Source organism: Apteryx rowi, unplaced genomic scaffold (genome assembly GCF_003343035.1).
Source record: "Apteryx rowi isolate R43461 unplaced genomic scaffold, aptRow1 scaffold_322, whole genome shotgun sequence".
In the NCBI taxonomy this organism is placed as follows: Eukaryota; Metazoa; Chordata; class Aves; order Apterygiformes; family Apterygidae; genus Apteryx; species Apteryx rowi.
Window position 1 is genome coordinate 889,546 of NW_020449664.1, and position 18,347 is coordinate 907,892.

Here is an 18,347-nt window from a genome sequence, read left to right on the forward strand (position 1 = left end):
TGAAATCACACGCTTCACCAGAAAGAGGATAGTTAAAAGAAATGCCAGGAGCAGGAACCAGGGTCCCAGCCGAAAGCCTTGGCTCAGGGCGACTCCAGCCTTCCCGCCGGGGCCACATCGGAGCCACCCAGGGACGGTGGTGGCTCCTCCTGCCCCAAGGGTCAGGCTCAGCACGGACGAGCACCGCGTCCCACCCCAGGCGGCCGCTCTGCCGCCCGGGGGTCGGGGCGGCCCTGATTCCCGCAGCAGCCTGTGCCGACAGGCAGCTCCGGAGGGGTCCTGCGGCCCTGGCACGGGACAGGGAGCGAGCAAGGCAGGAATCAGCACGGGAAGAGAGCTCACACGGATGGACACGCGAGGAAAGCCCCCTGAAAGCTAAAAGGAGACATGGCCTATGTACCCGTGTCCTCAGACACCTCATGGAAGGTAGTCAAGGAAGTCCTCGCCAGGAGACTCAGAGGTGCTCGCGCAAGGCCGCAGAGCGCGGTCGGCGTGCCACGATGTCCAAGACCACCGCACACGACCCCGGGAGCCGGGGGCGCACAAGAGCCGCCGCAGCTCGAGCAGCGCTGCAGGCCGCCAGGCCGGATTCTTACTTAAAACTAGTAACAATAATACGCCGTTGAGCCCGAACTCCGGCCGCTGGCTGCCAAAAGCAGGATCGTTTCAGGCTGCTGCCAGATAACCGCTTCTGGTGAAGGTTTCCTCTCCCCATCCCCCCAAATCCTCTGTCCCCAAAGGGGGAAGGGAGGAAGGCGAGAGCAATAAAGGAAAAACTTTGTTCAGGTCATACAATCAGCTTTGAACATTCCTTTCTATACCTTCTCAAGAGTTTAATCAAAGTGTGTTTACTGGGTTTCTCACAGCGGAATGAATCACTTCAGTTACCATGACAGCGCTGCTCAAAGAAGTACGACCGCGCTCCAGCCGGCCCGGCTAATCTGACGCTCCCTTGTTTGCTTTTTCGCCCTCCAGAAGGAGGAACGCGTTTTGCTCTCGACTCCAAAATGCCTCTCGTCGCTCAGCTGGGGTGGGAGCAGGATGCAGCCGCGGCTCCCCGGGGAATTCCCGGCACGGAAACGCGGCGCCGTCACCCTGCGCGGCATCTGGACCACGCTCCGAACAACCCCGCGCTGCCGCCTAATGAACCGAAATGTAATCAATGCTCTGAGGTTATTTAGAGATTTACTGGCTCGATGTTAAATATTCATGAAAAAGAGCAAAAAGCGTGCGAAGAGCAAATGCCTCCACAGCTCCAAGCTGAGAGGCCGCATTTACATTTTAATAGTGGAAAATTACAAAGCAAAATGCGGAGAAGGCACACAGCATCCCCCCGCACGCAGCGCACGCCACACGGCAAGCTTGTGCCCGGGCTTCTGCTCCATGCGGGAAAGGGAGGCTGCTACGGGGGACCTTCCAGGTGTTTTTTCTAGGAATGAAAACTAAAGGAAAAGAAAAGAGAAGAAAAAGCGATCAGGCAGACCAGACAGCCTTGTCAGCTCCAAAGAGGTAGATGCTAATTCACCCCTGTACTGAGAAGTAGTCCACTGAAAGGAATTATAGCCTCATTATTTTTTTTTTAATTTAAAAAAAAAAAAAAAATTATCCTCCAATCATTTTTCCAGTCATCTCCATTTGCTTCTCAATTACTGATTTTCATATCTGGTGCTTCATCCCTTGACATAGTCCCTCAGAGCCACCTCCTTCCTCTCGCACCATTTTCCAACTCTCTCACCCGTCGCGCCTCAGTCCTTCACCTTAATGTAGGTCTCCTGCCTCATCTTGCTCAGAGAGCGCTGGCCCTTCGTAGGTGGAGATGGATTTTACTCTACGTTTGTAAAACTTAAATTGAAATTGCTAAAAATATGGGTTAATTAAACCTGCTAGTTTTCCCCTACAAGCTATTCTCAAATGTGCTGTCAAATCACCCGTGAGTAGTGCATGACGTGCGTTTTTCAGCCCTTCTCTTCAGACAAAATCCATCAGCTTGATACGTCTCAACACTGGAAATATTTTCAGTCTAGTGTCTAGCGTATTTTTCTTTCCTCTATTTCACCTTGTTATATTCAGCTCATCAAGAATCCCGCTTGGACTATTAGGCCATTGCTAAAATCGCCGCAGAGGAAATCCTAACATCCACAAATCTGTCGCAGGAAGGACACAGAGAAATTAACAAACATGATAACAGAAAATCAGAAAAAAATAGGAAGCATTTTTGATCTGTATCTGAAAATAACTCCTGTACATAATTCTACACTAGGAAAAATACACACGAAACAAAATGAAGAGTTTAAAACTTTTCCCCCATCAATTCCAAGGACAGCATATCCAACAGTTATTCAGTTATGTGCATTCAAATTAGCAGATCAGAAACTTCTACGCCAAAGTTCAAAAGAATTTGCAAAACACCTCATTGGCCTATATTTAGAAGACTCCTTTAAAAGACCCAGAGGACTGGAAGACAGCTTTGAAAGGGTCAACGGGATGATTCAGATAACTCTACAGAGCTTAGTCTTATATAATTTGTAGGAAAAACCTGGAAAAGATGAAACAAGACACTTACCAATAAAAAAAAAGGAATGCAAATTTAATTTATATCAGTCAACAGGCCTTAAGAGCCTGACAAAAATAACTGCTGACATAATAAGCTTGGATGAAGCTTTCGACTTTTGACACCCCAATGATATTCTGATTATATGTTACCACTGTGCAAAATTACCAGGGCCCATTTCAACAGATCCAGACAATAAGACACACAATAATGAATTGCTAACAGAGAACAACAACTGGGGACATTTCCAATACAATTATTTAATAAGTCATTTTTTAGTACAATAATATTTATATTTTTCTCTTGATCAATGACCTAGAAAAAACACAGACCATTGGCGACAAACGTGCAGGTGATGCAAAGACTTGTGGAACGACATACGAGGGCAGGCTATCGGCACAGTGAATTCTCAGGCATTTGTTAAGATGCAACCATTTGAACATGTTTCATCAAATCCTGCTGCAAGATCAAGTGTCTGGTAAACACAAGCGTAGGTTATGCAATACAGGACTGTTACCTGAAAAGCAACAAGACTGAAACAGGTCTATGAGTCCTGACACCAAGCACCTAAAGATGAGCTCCAAAACCAATGCTGCGAACGGAAGAGCTAACACAATCAATGGATATATCAACCCCCGAAAAGGGTAGCACTGTCTCTTTATCCATAAGGTTATTATGGAAAAATGAATCAAAATTCAGTCTGCATTTCTAGAAAGAATGTCAAAAACTGGAAAGAGTTCAAAAGAAAGCCAAACAATGGTTCAGAAGCTGGCAAATCTATATTAGGAAAATAAAGAAACAGAAGCTATTTATGATTTGCCAAGGAGAAAGTTAAAAAGTCACAATCATAATCAAATTTATAAACTGGGAAAGAGTTCTTATGCAAAAGTTTGCACAGACTTTTGCAAGCATTACTGTTTTCACCACAAGATGATAATACTGGGTCATTCTGGTCTTAAAATTCCTTGTTCCATCAGTAGCCTTTTGAGGAATTTTTCAAAATCACAATGAAAAAAAGGCGGCTCTCCTATGACCTCATCCTTGATCAGGCATACGGTCACCAGAGTGGTGACAGCATCCTCTCAACTGCAGAAGGCTCTGCGGGAGGGATGGCTAAGAGCTCTCTCAAAGAGATGGACATAAGACCATCCTGGCAGCAGGCTCACAAAGCATCCAGCACAGTCCCTGTGAACACTGAATTTAAGTTAAAATTTTCTGTGGACTTCTTTTAGTCTTTCCACAGGCTCAGGCTGCTGAATCAATGGTAACTTAAGGTGACTCAGCTCTCACCCAACCAGGAAAAGATGCAATTGAACCAGTTTCTTAAATTTGCAATGAGCTCCATCAGACAACTTTGAAAAAGGTACAGGAAGATTCAAGAAAGGATTCTACACCAAATGTGTGACACACAAATGTGGGTCCTCATGACAGAACCTGATACGAAAAATGGCTTTCCTCAATTCAAGATCCCCTAACCAGCCTTGGGTGAAAATGAAGGATCAATAACTGCCAATATTTACCATGGAGAAGCAAGTCTCCCAGTGATGTGCGCATGCCTGAGCAAGACCACAAGATGCAGGCATCTTCTCTTTTAATGAAAAATCAAAAGTCAGGTACTGACACCAAACACAACTCAGCTCAGTTTTCTCAGCTAGGAGTGATTTCCTGTAAAAGATTTATGTTCTATAACCGTCCTATGGCTTTTGCTGCGGAACATCTCTAGCCCAGGTCACTGAATTTGCTGTGCCAAGAAGAGCACGAAATCCATGCCTACCCCATGGTAATCAAACAAAACCAACTTCTGGCAGGCCCTGGGAGCTGTTCCAGTTGTTCCACCATATTTCACTGCATTTTTGTAGAGAATCATACCTTCCTGTAGGAATGGCTGGACTGGTCGGACTAAAGCTTCCCGTAGCTTAATATTATGTCTGACAACAGTGAGCAAAAACTGTTCGTAGAAGGCACATAAGAAATAAGGGAACACAGAAAGTTATCCTTCTCTGACTATTCTCTTATCTCTTGGCCATCGCCAGATTTCAGATTTCCTATTATCCTTATAAATAGAATAAGACCAGCAAGAACATCTACATCCGTTATACATTCCAGGAAATATGACACAATTAGAAGAAAAGAAATAAAGCTTTCCATCACACAAGAACTTATTTATGGCTTCCATACAAAACTTTTCCACACCTACGTACTTTCTAAAAATTTCTCTGAAAAGGGGTCAAGGAAAAAGGCTAGAAATGAAGAAGGAATGTATACCATAACCTCTACTTCTGCTTTTCATATGTGTTTATCTATCTCAGTCATTCTATTCCATTCTACTATGTAGCTCCAAGAAAAAGTTACCTCAGAGCTTGGCAGTAGTTGGAAACACTATTCAAACACAAGAAATCATTATAAAAAAATGGAAAACAAAGCAGACATTTTTATGCCACTGTAGAAATCCTCCATCTCAAAAAATACATAGTAGAGGCCGAAGAGGTTCAGACAAGGGCAACAGGGATGGTCAAAGAGCTGAAATGGCATCACATTTCCCTCATAAAAGGAAAACTTCTCTTCATCTTGGAAGGGAAACAACGTAAATGAGAGCTGATGGAAGGCACAGAGATGGGTGAACATGAACCAGCTGTTTATGTCTCTCTTCCAAGCAAAGGTGGCAGCTGATGGGACGAAAACAAAACAAAAGCAAAATAAAAATTGAGGAGGTGAATCTTAACACAAAAGTAGTTGAGTTGTGGACTCTGCTACAGGCACCTGTGGATGCCAGAAGGTTACATAGGTTCAAGGGGAAACTGGATATGTTTATGGAACAGAAACACATTGAGAACAAGCACGGAAAAGAGAATGAGCCTTTGAAACATACAGGCCCTGATCCTCACATAATGCCAGCCCGAAAGCACAGCATTTCTCATCATGTCCACAGGAGAGCAAGTGTGCGCTGCTGAACGAGAACGGGCCCAGGCTCCAGGTTAGAGGCTTAACGTCTACGCTCTTCAGGAATGTTTCAGCAAAGGTGAATATCATGAACAAGCTATTGGATTTTAGCAGCAAGTGATATGAATTCACAGTGCCCTAGGGAAGTGAAATGCATATGTTTTAAATGGATCTTTCAAATCCTTATCTCCTCGAGGAGGAGGAGAAGAAGAATCAGTAGAATTGGAAGATTTTACTTTTTTCACATCTAGTGTAATCCCAGACTGAGCTCCCACAGACAGCTCCTGAGGGAGAGCTTCATAGTGCAGTGGTGATACCTGGGACAGCTTTCCAACATGGAGGGCACCCAAAGGACAAGGAGAATGAAAAGTCTTGGGTTAGCTCCAGGACACCCTCATTAACGAGAAATAACTTATTCTTTTGGTTTGAGCTATAAAACGTCACAAAGCTGGGATTTCTCAGCAACAACTGACAATAAAACACCCAAAGCCTCATATAATCTTCCTAACATGTCATGGTCTAAATTAATATCCTGGTGTCAGTGCACACAGAGAATGGCGTGACTAAGGAACTGGGTCACATGCATCAGGACACGCACTACTGATCGTCTCCACCAGGGAAGGAAGACTGGATTGATAATGATAAGTGGACACCTAATGAGGAGTGAGATGACTGGGTGATTTTCTGAACCTCACTAGGTCCAATCTCCATCTGCATATTTCCAAATACATCGAAAAAATCTACCCAAAGTAGCAGGAGAGAGGAAGGATCTGCCCACAGTGCTCAACCATTTAGAGCTAACAGTACCCAAGAACTGTAAGATCTTGAACATATATGGGCCAAGATACTAACTCAGCCCAGGAGCACGAACTGTTGTGGGGCCACTAAGACTGCGGAATCAGACCAAAGTGGATGTTACTCCCCCAGCATTGCCTGTAATCGCATAAGGAAAAAAGGTGTTGCTATGGGGTACTACAGTTTGGCAAACAAATGCTGGTGATCTCATACAAGGTTGTAGATCATCATTCTCTAACAAAAAAGGTATTCCACCTAATATAGGGTAACTATTTTGGGCCTCATTATGACTGATAATGAATTAATTCCTTTGACTTGAAGTTGGTGGTTGCTTAGTGACCAGAATCATGACCTGATTATATTTAGCATAAGAAAAGGGAAGATAGCTTCAACCAGTCTTATGTATGTGTAACACGTAAGGTTCATTTCTCAACGTTGAACTGAAGTCATATTATTTCCTCCATATCTATTTTCATGTGGGGAGAAAGAAATATGAATGAAAATCAGGAGTTTTAAAAAATTAGCAAACCAAAAAAGTTATAAAACCACAGTTATGAAATAAAGCAACTATAGTTAGATGTGTATTTGGACAAAAGTGACAAAATGAAGACAGCCATTGGAATTGCAGAGTACATTTACTTTGTAATTACGGAAAATAATTGAAATCAATATGAAGTTACAATCTGAAAATTGATAAAGGGAGCTAAAAACATGAAAGAAAAACAAATGGTTTGCAGGATGGAAGAAGCTTGAAAAAAACTGTTTGGTTGCTTTGGAGATACAGAAATATATTCTAAAAGAAGCAGGAAGAGGCACTTTCATCACCTCATGATGACGAAGTATAAACAGCTACTAACTGGCTGAAACAAATACTTCAAAACTTGCGGGCTAATAAAACTCCCCAAAAAGATGTATCAGGAAAAATTATAAAGAAACTGGCATGGGATTCAAAAAACAACGTACAGTTAATACTACTGTATACATTTTTATGGAAAACAGGTAATGTGGCACACACCTGAGTTTATTAACAGGAGTTATACATTTGAGTGATAACGCAGATGTGACTTTAAGACTTGAATCCCAAGGGGACAACCAAATAGACAAGCCATGAGACTGGCACCGGCGCTCCAGAGAGGCACCGAGGTTCTGATGCAATCCTGCTTGCATCCACCAGCTCTAGGCGTTCCTATTAAATATGCAGCCTTTCTGCATTGGCATCCCCAAGGGCTGTGGTGGGAACTAGACACATGGCTCAGGATCACTTTGGAGGTGAGCTGCCCCATTCATAGCTAAACTGAGCAATTAATTCAAGGTTGCTAGAGTAGGCAGCCTAAGCATTTCCCAAAGTCATTACCAGTAATAGCGCTTAAGTGAGAACTTTCCCAAATCTGCCTGGGGCAGCCAGAGGCAATGCTCTCCAGCCTCACCCAAGGAGACCTTCTGCTAAGGAAGGCGGCTAGGGCTGCCCTCGCCACTCTGAAGACACAGTTCCCATGCGGGCAACAGCAGAGGCTGCACCGACTCAGAGGCACTGCAATACACTGCTTCAAGCACATAAAGGGTCTGTCATGACACTGGCAAGTCCTCGTGACCCAACCTCTCAGGTCCAACTGAGAAGAGAAAGGGCAGTGTTTGCTATATGTGTCATTCTTTGTCTACACACCCATAACACATGAGAATTGGAAAAAAACAGAAACAATGGAACAGTCCAACTTCCATAGTACCCGCAAAGCATTTTCTATTTCTGAAAGCATGGTCTCACTTCCTAGGTTTGAAGCCTTCCAGTCCGACTTCCTCTGAGCTCAGTGCTGGTGGCTGTGATAAAATAAGCAGCTCTCTCACTGCCTGCACTGACCGAAGGAACTGAAACCCGAACACAGAAAACCACGGCTAAGCCTGCACAAGAAGGTCCTGCAGCCCAATGAGGATCTGTAAAGAGAAACAGCTGGCACTGACAACCCAGCATCCACACTGTGCACGTTTTGGGGCATTTTACTTCAAACCGTATCTACCCTAGACCCATGGGCTGAATGCCTGTTATCTTAGGGAGCACATCAGGTGTGTTTCTGCACCACATTTTCTGGGTTATTTTCACCTGAAAGAAATTCAGTTCATGCCCTCCAGCCTTGATCTGCAGCATGAGAAAAAACACAGCAAGTGGAGACAAGTGGCTCCAGTTCAGAAGCGCACCCCGATCCAAAATGAAACACTGATGTATGCCCTAAGAGCCAAAAAGTACAGCTACATGCTATGGCGTGTCACAGAGAAAGGAGCAAAAGCTATTGCTAACCATCTTCCCTTCCACAGCCTCAACACAGCAAGTCTTCTCTGAGTATTTCTCATGGCTGGGGCCACTAATGCTTCTCTCACAACCAGACCAGTTCAGCTTAACACTGGCAACTTAGAGAAGATTTCTCCAAGAACTATCATCCAAAAACTATCATCTGCAATGCTGCATAATGCCGCCCTTTTCTACTAGATTCTCAGTTTCAGTATTTTTTTCACTGCTTTGATAGTACTATCAAAGAAAAGGAACAACAGCAGGTTCTGACCCCTTCTTCATACCGAGTAATGCCAATCTGCTTTCTTCTAGTCAGCCATTTTTACTTCTGGATTCTTAATAAACTTCAAAAAATAATTTCTCTCTGCTTGGAAAGTTCATTTGCTAGTTCCATTGACCCCAGGTGGATACCATCTGGACCTGCTGGTTTGTGTATGATTAGTTTTGCAACTGTTATCTGACCTATTTTATATAAACAGCTATATCTAAAACATGAACAATTTATTCTTACCTGACATGTTTTCATGCTCTTTCTCCTTACACTTTTTCAATAAAAAAATTAAGCCATTCAATCACAGATACAGATTCAATCATAGAATAATTTAGGTCGAAAGGGACCTTTGGAGGTCATCTAGTCCAAACCCCCTCTCAAAGCCAAGCCAACCTCTTTCACCTTGAATTAATGGGTTGGCTTTCTTGCAAGCACTGTTCATTAATGTAGTTATAAGGAATTTTTAGGCTTTTTCTGTGCCCTGAATTTTATATCTTCTCACAAATTTTCAGCAGCTGTTTATAACAATCAGTGATAGCTAGCTAAGAATAGAAGTGATACAAGGATATCTTAAGGCCCAGCTTTCTAGATTCATGGCCGCTTCCAAGAACCAAACCCATTACTTGCTGGCTGTTTCAAACTCCAGAAGTCTTTTTTCACTTGCTGTCCTGATGACTCCTGTGGAGGTGCATACAGAGAACTAACTCTTCTACAGAGGGAATCACTTTGGCACTTACATTGCTCTAGAGAGCTCTGGACCAGTAAACTTCTTAGAAGAATTCAAGAAGGCTCAAGTGATAGTATGACTTTATACCTGACCTGAAACTCAGTTTTTCATGGCATATAACACATAGCATGATAATGTCTGCACTACAGAGGGATAGAAGGGATGTGTCAAGGAAAGAGACTGATCCAGAGAATACAAAAACATTCCTCTGTGAGAAAACAAGTGCAACTAGAATGGATGCTACTCCACTTATTTTACCTATAGAACATTGGGGGGGGGGGGAGCTCCACAACCATTACCACTGCTAAAACAGAGGACATGTCTCCTTCCTGCACCAAGCCCAATTATTAGTCTTAGCAGGAGAGAATCTCCAGTAAGAAATGGCATCAAGGATGCAAAGGCAGAGAAATAGATAAGGAATTTTAAAGAAGAGCTTTCCAGACTTACTCCATACTAATGGTTTGACTAATTCTTTAGCCTGGCTGCCTCAGCCGTCACAAGCAAACACTGCACTGAAAAAACAAACTCAATACCGATGGCCCCAGGAGGAAAGCAGATCTGTATTGCCACTCCCAACACCCAAAACTAGCTGCAAGCTGCAGCTTTTCCTGATCATGGTAGGCAGCACCGGCACATCACCATCTGCGTTAAAACAGCCCTGGGCTCTAGAGTAAGATTAAAAAGGGGGAAAATGGGGGGAAGAAAGAAAGGTAAAACTCACCAACATCGGACTCTTTGTGGGTTTTGATGATTTCAGCCAATTCAAAATTTCCTGCAATGATGGCCACCTGAAAAGAGAGGAAAGGAGGACAGTTGAGTGGTTCTGAACAGCACTAATCCTGTGCCTGCTTGCACAGATTATGCCATATGGACTAATAACAGCTGCTTTCCATGGGAGATGCAGAGCCAACAATTGTTCTGCCTCAGCTAACCCAGTCAGTAACCCCAAGGTCGAAATATGCTGTCAGCATTGCAGGAAGAATGTATGTCGACGGCTTGTGCAATGGGAGGGTGGTGAATAGCTCAGGGATAACCATTCCCATCCTCTTAAGAGCTTGGTGATGATATTCCTAACACCAGCTAGGAATTTATTTCAGGTCTTCTACGTACTGACAAGATGTTCTCGAGCCTGAAGTTTTGCAGTGAATCATAGTTAGCTGACAAAAGAAGGCAACTTACCAGTAACCGAGCTCTCTGCACACCTTACCTGAATGGATCCACAGGACTAACTCACGAACGCTCCAAGCTGCGCAGGCTGAAGAACCACTTCCATTCAGAAAGCTGCTGCAGCAGCTTGCCCCAGAAAAGTCATAGCATTTTAAACCAACATTTGATATTGCTTTTCCCACCACCCATCCTGTAGTTTCTCTCCACATGAAGAATCTTAAAAAACTCAAAGGAGCAAGGAAAGAGGGGAAGCCAAATGTGGAATCTGCCAAGGAAACACACAGACAAAACTGTTGTGTCTGATTCCAGGAGTTGCTTCTGCAGATGCTCACATCCTGGGAAATTGCACAACGCTATCAGTCTTCAAGAAGGTAGGTTAACACACAAGTAAGAGGAGAGAGACTGAAGTACTACTCTCCTGAAGCAAGTATTCAGTGGATAGATTAATGACAATGCTTGAACTCTTTGTTGATTTTTTACATATTTGGATAAAACGGCAGCATTGCATCATAGCTAGTAAGGCAGAACAATCCAATTTTTTCAGAACAAAGTCCAAAAATATTCTTTTAAAATGTCAAAGAAACACAGTAAGATGGATAGGAGTACATGAAATCCATCATTAGTCCACAGGAAATTAAACCAAGAGAATGCAGGACGATGCAGGACTGCACTGGTTGAGTCTGCACCTGCCCCTCCAAAACGCAGCCACCTCTACCTTTCCCCTACCACTCACAGCAAACCCGTCCCTCCCAACCACTGTTTCCCTCCGTAGGACCGTGTCTTCACTCAACAGCACCTACAAGTAGTTTGGGAACGAAAAGCAGCTGGATCAGGTTGATTCCAGGTAAAAACAAAGAGTTGTTGGTTGGAGACTGAAAATGCTTTTAAGAATAGGCTGAGATACTGCTGCTGATTTTGCACGGACACTGCACATGGCGTGACATGGCCATGGTGCAGGACCTCTATCCAGGAGCGGTGGGCAGCCTGGACAGGAATTCATCCCATCCTCCCTGTGCCCAGCACTGCTATGTTACTGACTCACATCTTTATCTGGCCTTTCCCAGAAGCTTTTATAGAAATACTACACTAGTAGCAAGCTCCCTCCCTCAGTCCTTACGCATCCTGCTTTCCCTTTGCACGTCCAACACCCCAGCTCAGATCATTAGAAGTCCTCAGCTAAAGCACAAGCACCTTAACCCAGCAGAAGTGCAGCTGGTCTGTAACTGCCTGCCTCAGACCTGCTTCTGTCTCCGACCCTGCAGATGTGCTCTCCGGCAGCGGATGTACGTCCTTTTTGTACATCTCCAAAATGCCTCTCAGAGGCCTCCCGAAAGCCAAATGCAAGTCACTGGGAGAAGGGAGCTGAGATGCAGAAGGCACTTCTTTTTCCAAGATAAATCCAGTGCCACTGGTTATATACAAATAAACTCCTTTGTTAACAAGATATGATGGCCAAACTTGTCCATCCTAGGACTGTCCCCCCCCCCTTTTCTTTTTATTTAAACTTCAGGGTTTGGGCACAAACTGAAGAAAAAGAAATTCCATTTGAACACGAGAAAACAGTTTTTTACTATGAGGGTGCCAGAGCACTGGAGCAGGTTGTCCAGAGAGGTTGTGGAGTCTCCGTCCTTGGAGACATTCAAAAGCCGTCTGGACACGGTCCTGGGCAGCCTGCTCTAGGTGACCCGGCTGGAGCAGGGGGGTTGGACTAGCTGATCCCCGGAGGTCCCTTCCAACCCCAACCGTTCTGTGATTCTGTGATATTTGAGACAAACATATTTGATCAGGCAGTCAGCAGAAAACAAACTCTTCCAGACACTGACAAAGTCAACAGCAACACTGGCAACTCCAGCTGTCTGTTAAAACATTTTCCTGCCCTCCTACAAGAGCAGCTTTTAGAAATACGAGTTCATTTGCATTTTACCACTAACTTGTGATGAAGGGATATATTTAACTTAGTGACTCAGTATACCACGCACACCTCTCTACTATGATCCTTTATCAGCAGAAATAGTCTTACTATCCTCAGCTCAACAATGTTTATATGAATTTTTTCCTCTTCTGCGGCCTAGAAATCATGTTCTAACTTCTCAGCCAAAACTGGGAGAGATCAGTTATGGCTGGAAGAAAGGAAATTTTCCTTTTTGCATTCTGAAAATTAGGCCACAGGAGCAGAGAAAGTCAAATAACAATCATTATTTTCCCCCAAGCTTTCTTCAGATTGCAATCTCTCGCACTCCCTCTCTCTCTATATATACATATACTCATATAAGGTCTACTCTCCCAAAAGTCACATTCTTTAAACAGGCTAAGAGGAAAATGCCTGTACGGAAGGACAAATGACTTGAATTTGGGGAAAATCTGATGGCAAAAATACCCAAACTGACAAAAGACTGGAAAGGGGTTTTTAGAAAAAGCATCTGAACTTCAGTGTTCCTCAAACGTACAATTAACATATGGCCCACAGTCTGTGCGAAAAGCCAGATTCAATGTACAAATTATGAGTCTCATTAGATGCACGTGTAGGGAATAATTCCTAAAACGTACAGTTTTGTGCTGGATTTATTTGCCGCAATGTAAGCGGCCAATGCCATTACCCATACCCTGGGGCATCCCGCCCGGCCCCCAGCTGCCGCTGCAGGAGCTGGAGCTCTCCCGCAGGTCCCCGCCGCGCCTGACACCGGACCCCCGCGTTCAGGCAGCAGAAGCTCTCCCTTTCATAGCCGAGCCAGTGTTACGACTTCCAGGAAAGGCGAGAAGAAACACGCTGAATAAGAAGTCGGCTAAGAATATAATCTCATGTAAATCCCTAGAAGGGAGAAGAGCCCTGCTGGTTATATTTTTCAGTCCAACTAGGAAAAAGCAAAGGAGTTGAAAGGCTTTCACTTATTGCATTGGATTCCACATCTCAGCTGGGGCTTCACAGCACACTGACTTCCCCGGCTATGAAACCACTTGAGAGGTTTCCGTGCCCGTCTGCTCATTCCCGCCCCGGTGCCAGCTCGCTCGATGCAATTGCACTGATGAAATGGTTTGAGAGACTGCACGATAGACCGTGTCAATGAAGTGTTCCAAGTGAAAAGGCAATTCGTTTTGGGGTACAGGTAAACATGAAAAGGGAGTTTCATAGATGGAAACTGGTGAAAATAGATTTTTGTTTGTTTACACTTTAAAGCTAAAATTTATAGCGCTTGTAAAACAAAGTGGGAGGAATTGGTGACTGCACCAGAAAAATGTTCCAACTACCCCACAGAAGATAAATGATTTTATTTCAAAAAAAAGCCAGATATCCAACACAGGAATGCCCTCTTAACATCACAGCCAGGCTACTTATCCTATTGATAGTATGGAGATAACAAATACTACGCAAAGGGAATTTCTCACCATGCTTTGTCCTCATGCTACAATATAGAAGAATCTGTCCTCCCGCATGCCACAGAATGAGCAATGAAAATGCATATTCAGATGGGAAAAGACACATCCGTATTATGGCCACAGCACACGATTATTTTCTTAAATGCTTTTACGCCTTGACTCATTCAATAGCATGATATCAAAGTGACTATGCTTTTTAATCTAACAGCAATTTGTTTATTTTTACCTTTTTAGGCAAATGCAGTGATTTCTAAAAGGAAAAAGAAGGGAGGAGGGGTATCTGAACAGGCTGTGCTGTACGTAGTATCAGTGGGCTTATAAGGACTTAGAAGTTAAGAGCAGAAAATAGAAAGTTCATTCAAATATTCCCGGAAAGAGTCACAGCCGTGAGATCTAAGCCAGACTCTGTGGATAACAGGACTGTGAAAACATCTCTGCACGTATGTCTAGCTGCAGCGGAACGGGTCTGCTGCACCGCTACTGCCTCTACGCACTCCACAGCTCCCTAGCACCAGTCTGCACACTCCCCACGCTTGCTTGTACGTGCACCCGGCTGCTGCTTCACAACACAGACAGGACATCCACTTTTCTATTCCCCTTTACCCAGTTCAGCAGATACATCCACTCCCGATCCAACAGCAAGCGGATGCCTTGCGCGGCAGCAGCAAGAGGAGCTGCAAGTCAGGACTTTGCTCCGTCACCAAAGCTAAGTTGCCCACAGGAGAGGTCAGAGGGATGAAACTGCTGCTTTTTCTGTGTGCTAGGCACTTGCCTTCTCCAGCCAGGGGAGGACAAGGAAGAAACCTGTGTTGCCATGCCCTCTGCTCTGTAAAACCTTCTACAGAGTGGCTTTTCTTCAGAGAAAACTCAAAGGTGGTCAAGCGGGATATGCACACGTCAAAGTAGTTTCATGTATACCCACTATGCTGCATAAAACCAAGGGAAGATTCCTCAGCCCCTACAACCCTCTTCACAACATGGAACTAGGGTAATAGATGATGATTCACCACGAACACAGTAACAGCGTGCCAAGGCGTAACAGTATGGAGGGTCCGTCTGCAAACTATTGATGCACTTCATGTCAGTGGGAGCGGTCACATCTCAGCTGTCTACTAACCCACCTCTCACAGCTCACTGGGGGTGTCCAGTACTACAAAAGAGAAACCAGTGAAACTCATCTTCGCGATGCCTGGGGCTTCAGCACAGCTGGCACCTCCATCCCCAGCGCCAGGCCACTGTAGCCAGGCCCAAAGACTGCTGCCTCCTTGCTCCACTTAGCACAGGTTTCTAACAGAGGTGTGCAGTCTCCTTTCTACCAACAAACATAAATCAAAGCCACACAGACACTGGTTACACAACTTTAAACTACAGCACTTAACCAGGTTTTCATTCCAGGCCTGCCTTTATAATAATAAATATTCTTGTTCTGTTTTGTCACTGTATATTCATACTGTAGACCGTGTTATCTCCTTGCGCTGAATCATGAAGCAGGATGGAGCACCAAGATGGATCTCAGATGGATGTATTGAGCTTTGGGAAGATATTGCATCCTTCAGCTCCAAGAAGTATCCCAGAACAGCAGGGTCAAAGAGCTTGGCAAAGGAAGAGAGCATGCATACATTATATGAAAAATGGATCCAGTGAGAGTAGGAGCACCGAGCAGGAGCCCTCCTGCTATTAGCAGGTGGGAAAAAAGCCCTGGAGACCAAACTCCACTGAGGCAGCTGCAGCCTGCGTCCTTCGCCCATTGCAGAGCCTGCGGACGCAGAACTGCACGAAGGCACATAGCAGGCATGGGCAGGCAGGGAGCACATCTGGGAGGGACCCTCAGTTTCCATCCACTCTCGAGCGAGCACCAGTCTATGGAAGGGATAACAAATCTGCCTGTACCTGTCTCCGTTCAACAGGCGTGTGCGAGTCCCCACCAGCGCACACGCTCAAACTGCCCCACAAGTCATTACAGGATGCAACTTCAGCTCTGAGTCTCGCAATTTTTCGAGGGAGAAAGAACCACAACACAATGGGACACCAGTTCAATTTTGATGAATTTCCTAAGGATCAGGGGAGAGCTTTTCTGTAGCAACCTGATGCCCATCTAGCTAGCGATGCTGTTGAAAGACAGCTCATCACTGGACTCACTGAGTTGCCCGTTAAAGGGTACGAGATTACCCAGTCCCAACTGAAGGTGACTGCCACCATGGCCAGGATCTCAGCAGTCCCGTGGAGAGCTCAGAGAGGAAGACCTCCAGGGATAACAGTCCTGGCCAACCTGCAACGCAGGTATTTTGCATGAGAAGTGTGAAGAATAACCATCCTGAATGTAAAAAAAGTGATGCAGCTTTCCTTATGCAATGACAGTACAATAGTGGGTAGAAACCCCTTGAACTTCTGCACACAAACATGGACCTTCCTAAGTCCAAGGTGGATTTCCACCCTTATCTGCTCTTTGCCCCCTAAAAATATCCATGGTAAAGCACCGTTCTCCTGTACTGAGGAAGGGACTGATCCTGTGGCACTTGAAGCTAACGGACAGGCTGCCACCTTTGATAATATCATCTTCTCAAAGAGAAGGGGAGTAGGGAGCTTGGAGACAGAGTACCAAAACACATCAACTAGCCATGGGTCACAGAGTCCTAGCAGTATGTGCCTGAGGTGAGGGAAGTCCCCAGTTGACAAAGACGTTGGCTAGGAAGTGAGAAGGAAAAGGAAGAGAGGGAGGCAAAGAGATAAAGTTCCATGGTAGGAGTTTAGCTTTCTTGATGATACCTTCAAAATGAAATTGCCTGGATGAAGCACAGAGGAATACTGAGTAGATGCCAGAGTGCATGGCTCTGAAAATGCTGGTATTTTCACACAATTTCATACCTCAGCTATCCCCAAAGCCCTGAGAAGCATCCTGTAAACATGCCAGACTGTGTTATCAGTCATTTCTGTATTACTTTCCCCAGGACTTTGCCAGCTATAGAGGTTTTCACTGCTGATGGTGTTCTACCTCTCCATTATCCAAGATAACAGAAATTCTTTTAATCATCACAATTTGTTTATTCAGGTAGTGCTACTGTATGTCTGGATTTTTTCCAAAGTTGTCTACCTTTACTTGGCCAGGCAGACTTCAAGCATTTTCTATATTTGTTCTAGATTTCCAGAAATCTGGCAATCCTACTAGGTCATTCCTACTGCTTACATATGGTAGCTCCATCTGGGCTGCCATATGAGCAGAAATTCTAGATACGTTCACAGCAATGTATACTGTGATTATATTGCACAGATGCAGCTAGTCTGATGCTTTCAGAAAGTGTCTTTGGGGTCAGTCATTGTATGACTACACTGTAGACCCAACATTTCCTGAAAGCAATAGACAGACCTCCTGTGCATGAGCTACACAGCTGATTTGGAACAAATGCATCTCAAATGTCTTTTGTGTCTGCAAACCAACCACACTATATATGTGCAGTAGAACCAATACCTCCTGGAAACACCCAGATTACTGCCCATCATCTATACAGGAAAAGAGTATTTAGATTTTCTATGGACCATACACACAGCCCTTGATTTAGAAGAGGAACTTTAGCCAGGCAGCTAGACTAACATACTGCCACTAAGCCTACAAGAAGTATCTGCTAATGATCTGCACCAGACAACAGGTGCAGATAAACATGTAGAAGAAACAGAACCTTCTGAAGCTACAACCATTTAGCTCTAGGCCAAGAGAGACATATTTTATCAGTATTTTCAGATGAGGCTTATGAAACTGTTGGAAAAAAAGGATGATTCTCTTAATGAGATGCATAAAAACTGTCCTAAAGAGAAGCAGATGATGCTGTGATCTCCTCCAACAAGGGGGAGCAGAATGTCCTTAACTCTGAATGCTCTTGTGAAGCTAACAAAGCATAAGAAGCCATTGTGGAGGCATCATGTTCAGGAAGGCTTCAAGATGGAAGAGAAGGAGAAACTTGAGTTGCAGACTCTGAGGAGTGAATCTCATCTCTTTCAGGACTGTCATTTCCAGCAGGGCTGATAACCATCAGCACAGGCTGCAAGGGGAGCAGCAGTGAGTTGACCAGGGAGTACCGGTGTGACCACCAACAGTAGCCTTGGTGTGAGGTTGTTACCTCCCCTACACCCTGCTATCAAAGACTCTTGCAGGCCACATCAGCAGGGGGCCGGGCAGCCATGTGGGCCTATGAGTGGAATGTCCTGGAGGTCACAAGTCCCATGAATTTGCCATGCTGTAGAAAGG

At 44.5% G+C, this 18,347-nt stretch overlaps 1 protein-coding gene across 1 annotated transcript in view; it reads right to left on the reverse strand.

Annotated features, from left to right (window-relative positions):
* SHANK3 (SH3 and multiple ankyrin repeat domains 3) overlaps positions 1–18,347 on the reverse strand; it is a 341,151-nt gene that overhangs the window by 261,991 nt on the left and 60,813 nt on the right. Inside the window, exon 10 of the mRNA XM_026071167.1 lies at positions 10,287–10,353. Coding sequence (XP_025926952.1) covers positions 10,287–10,353 — 67 coding nt within the window. The remainder of the gene's footprint in view (positions 1–10,286; positions 10,354–18,347) is intronic.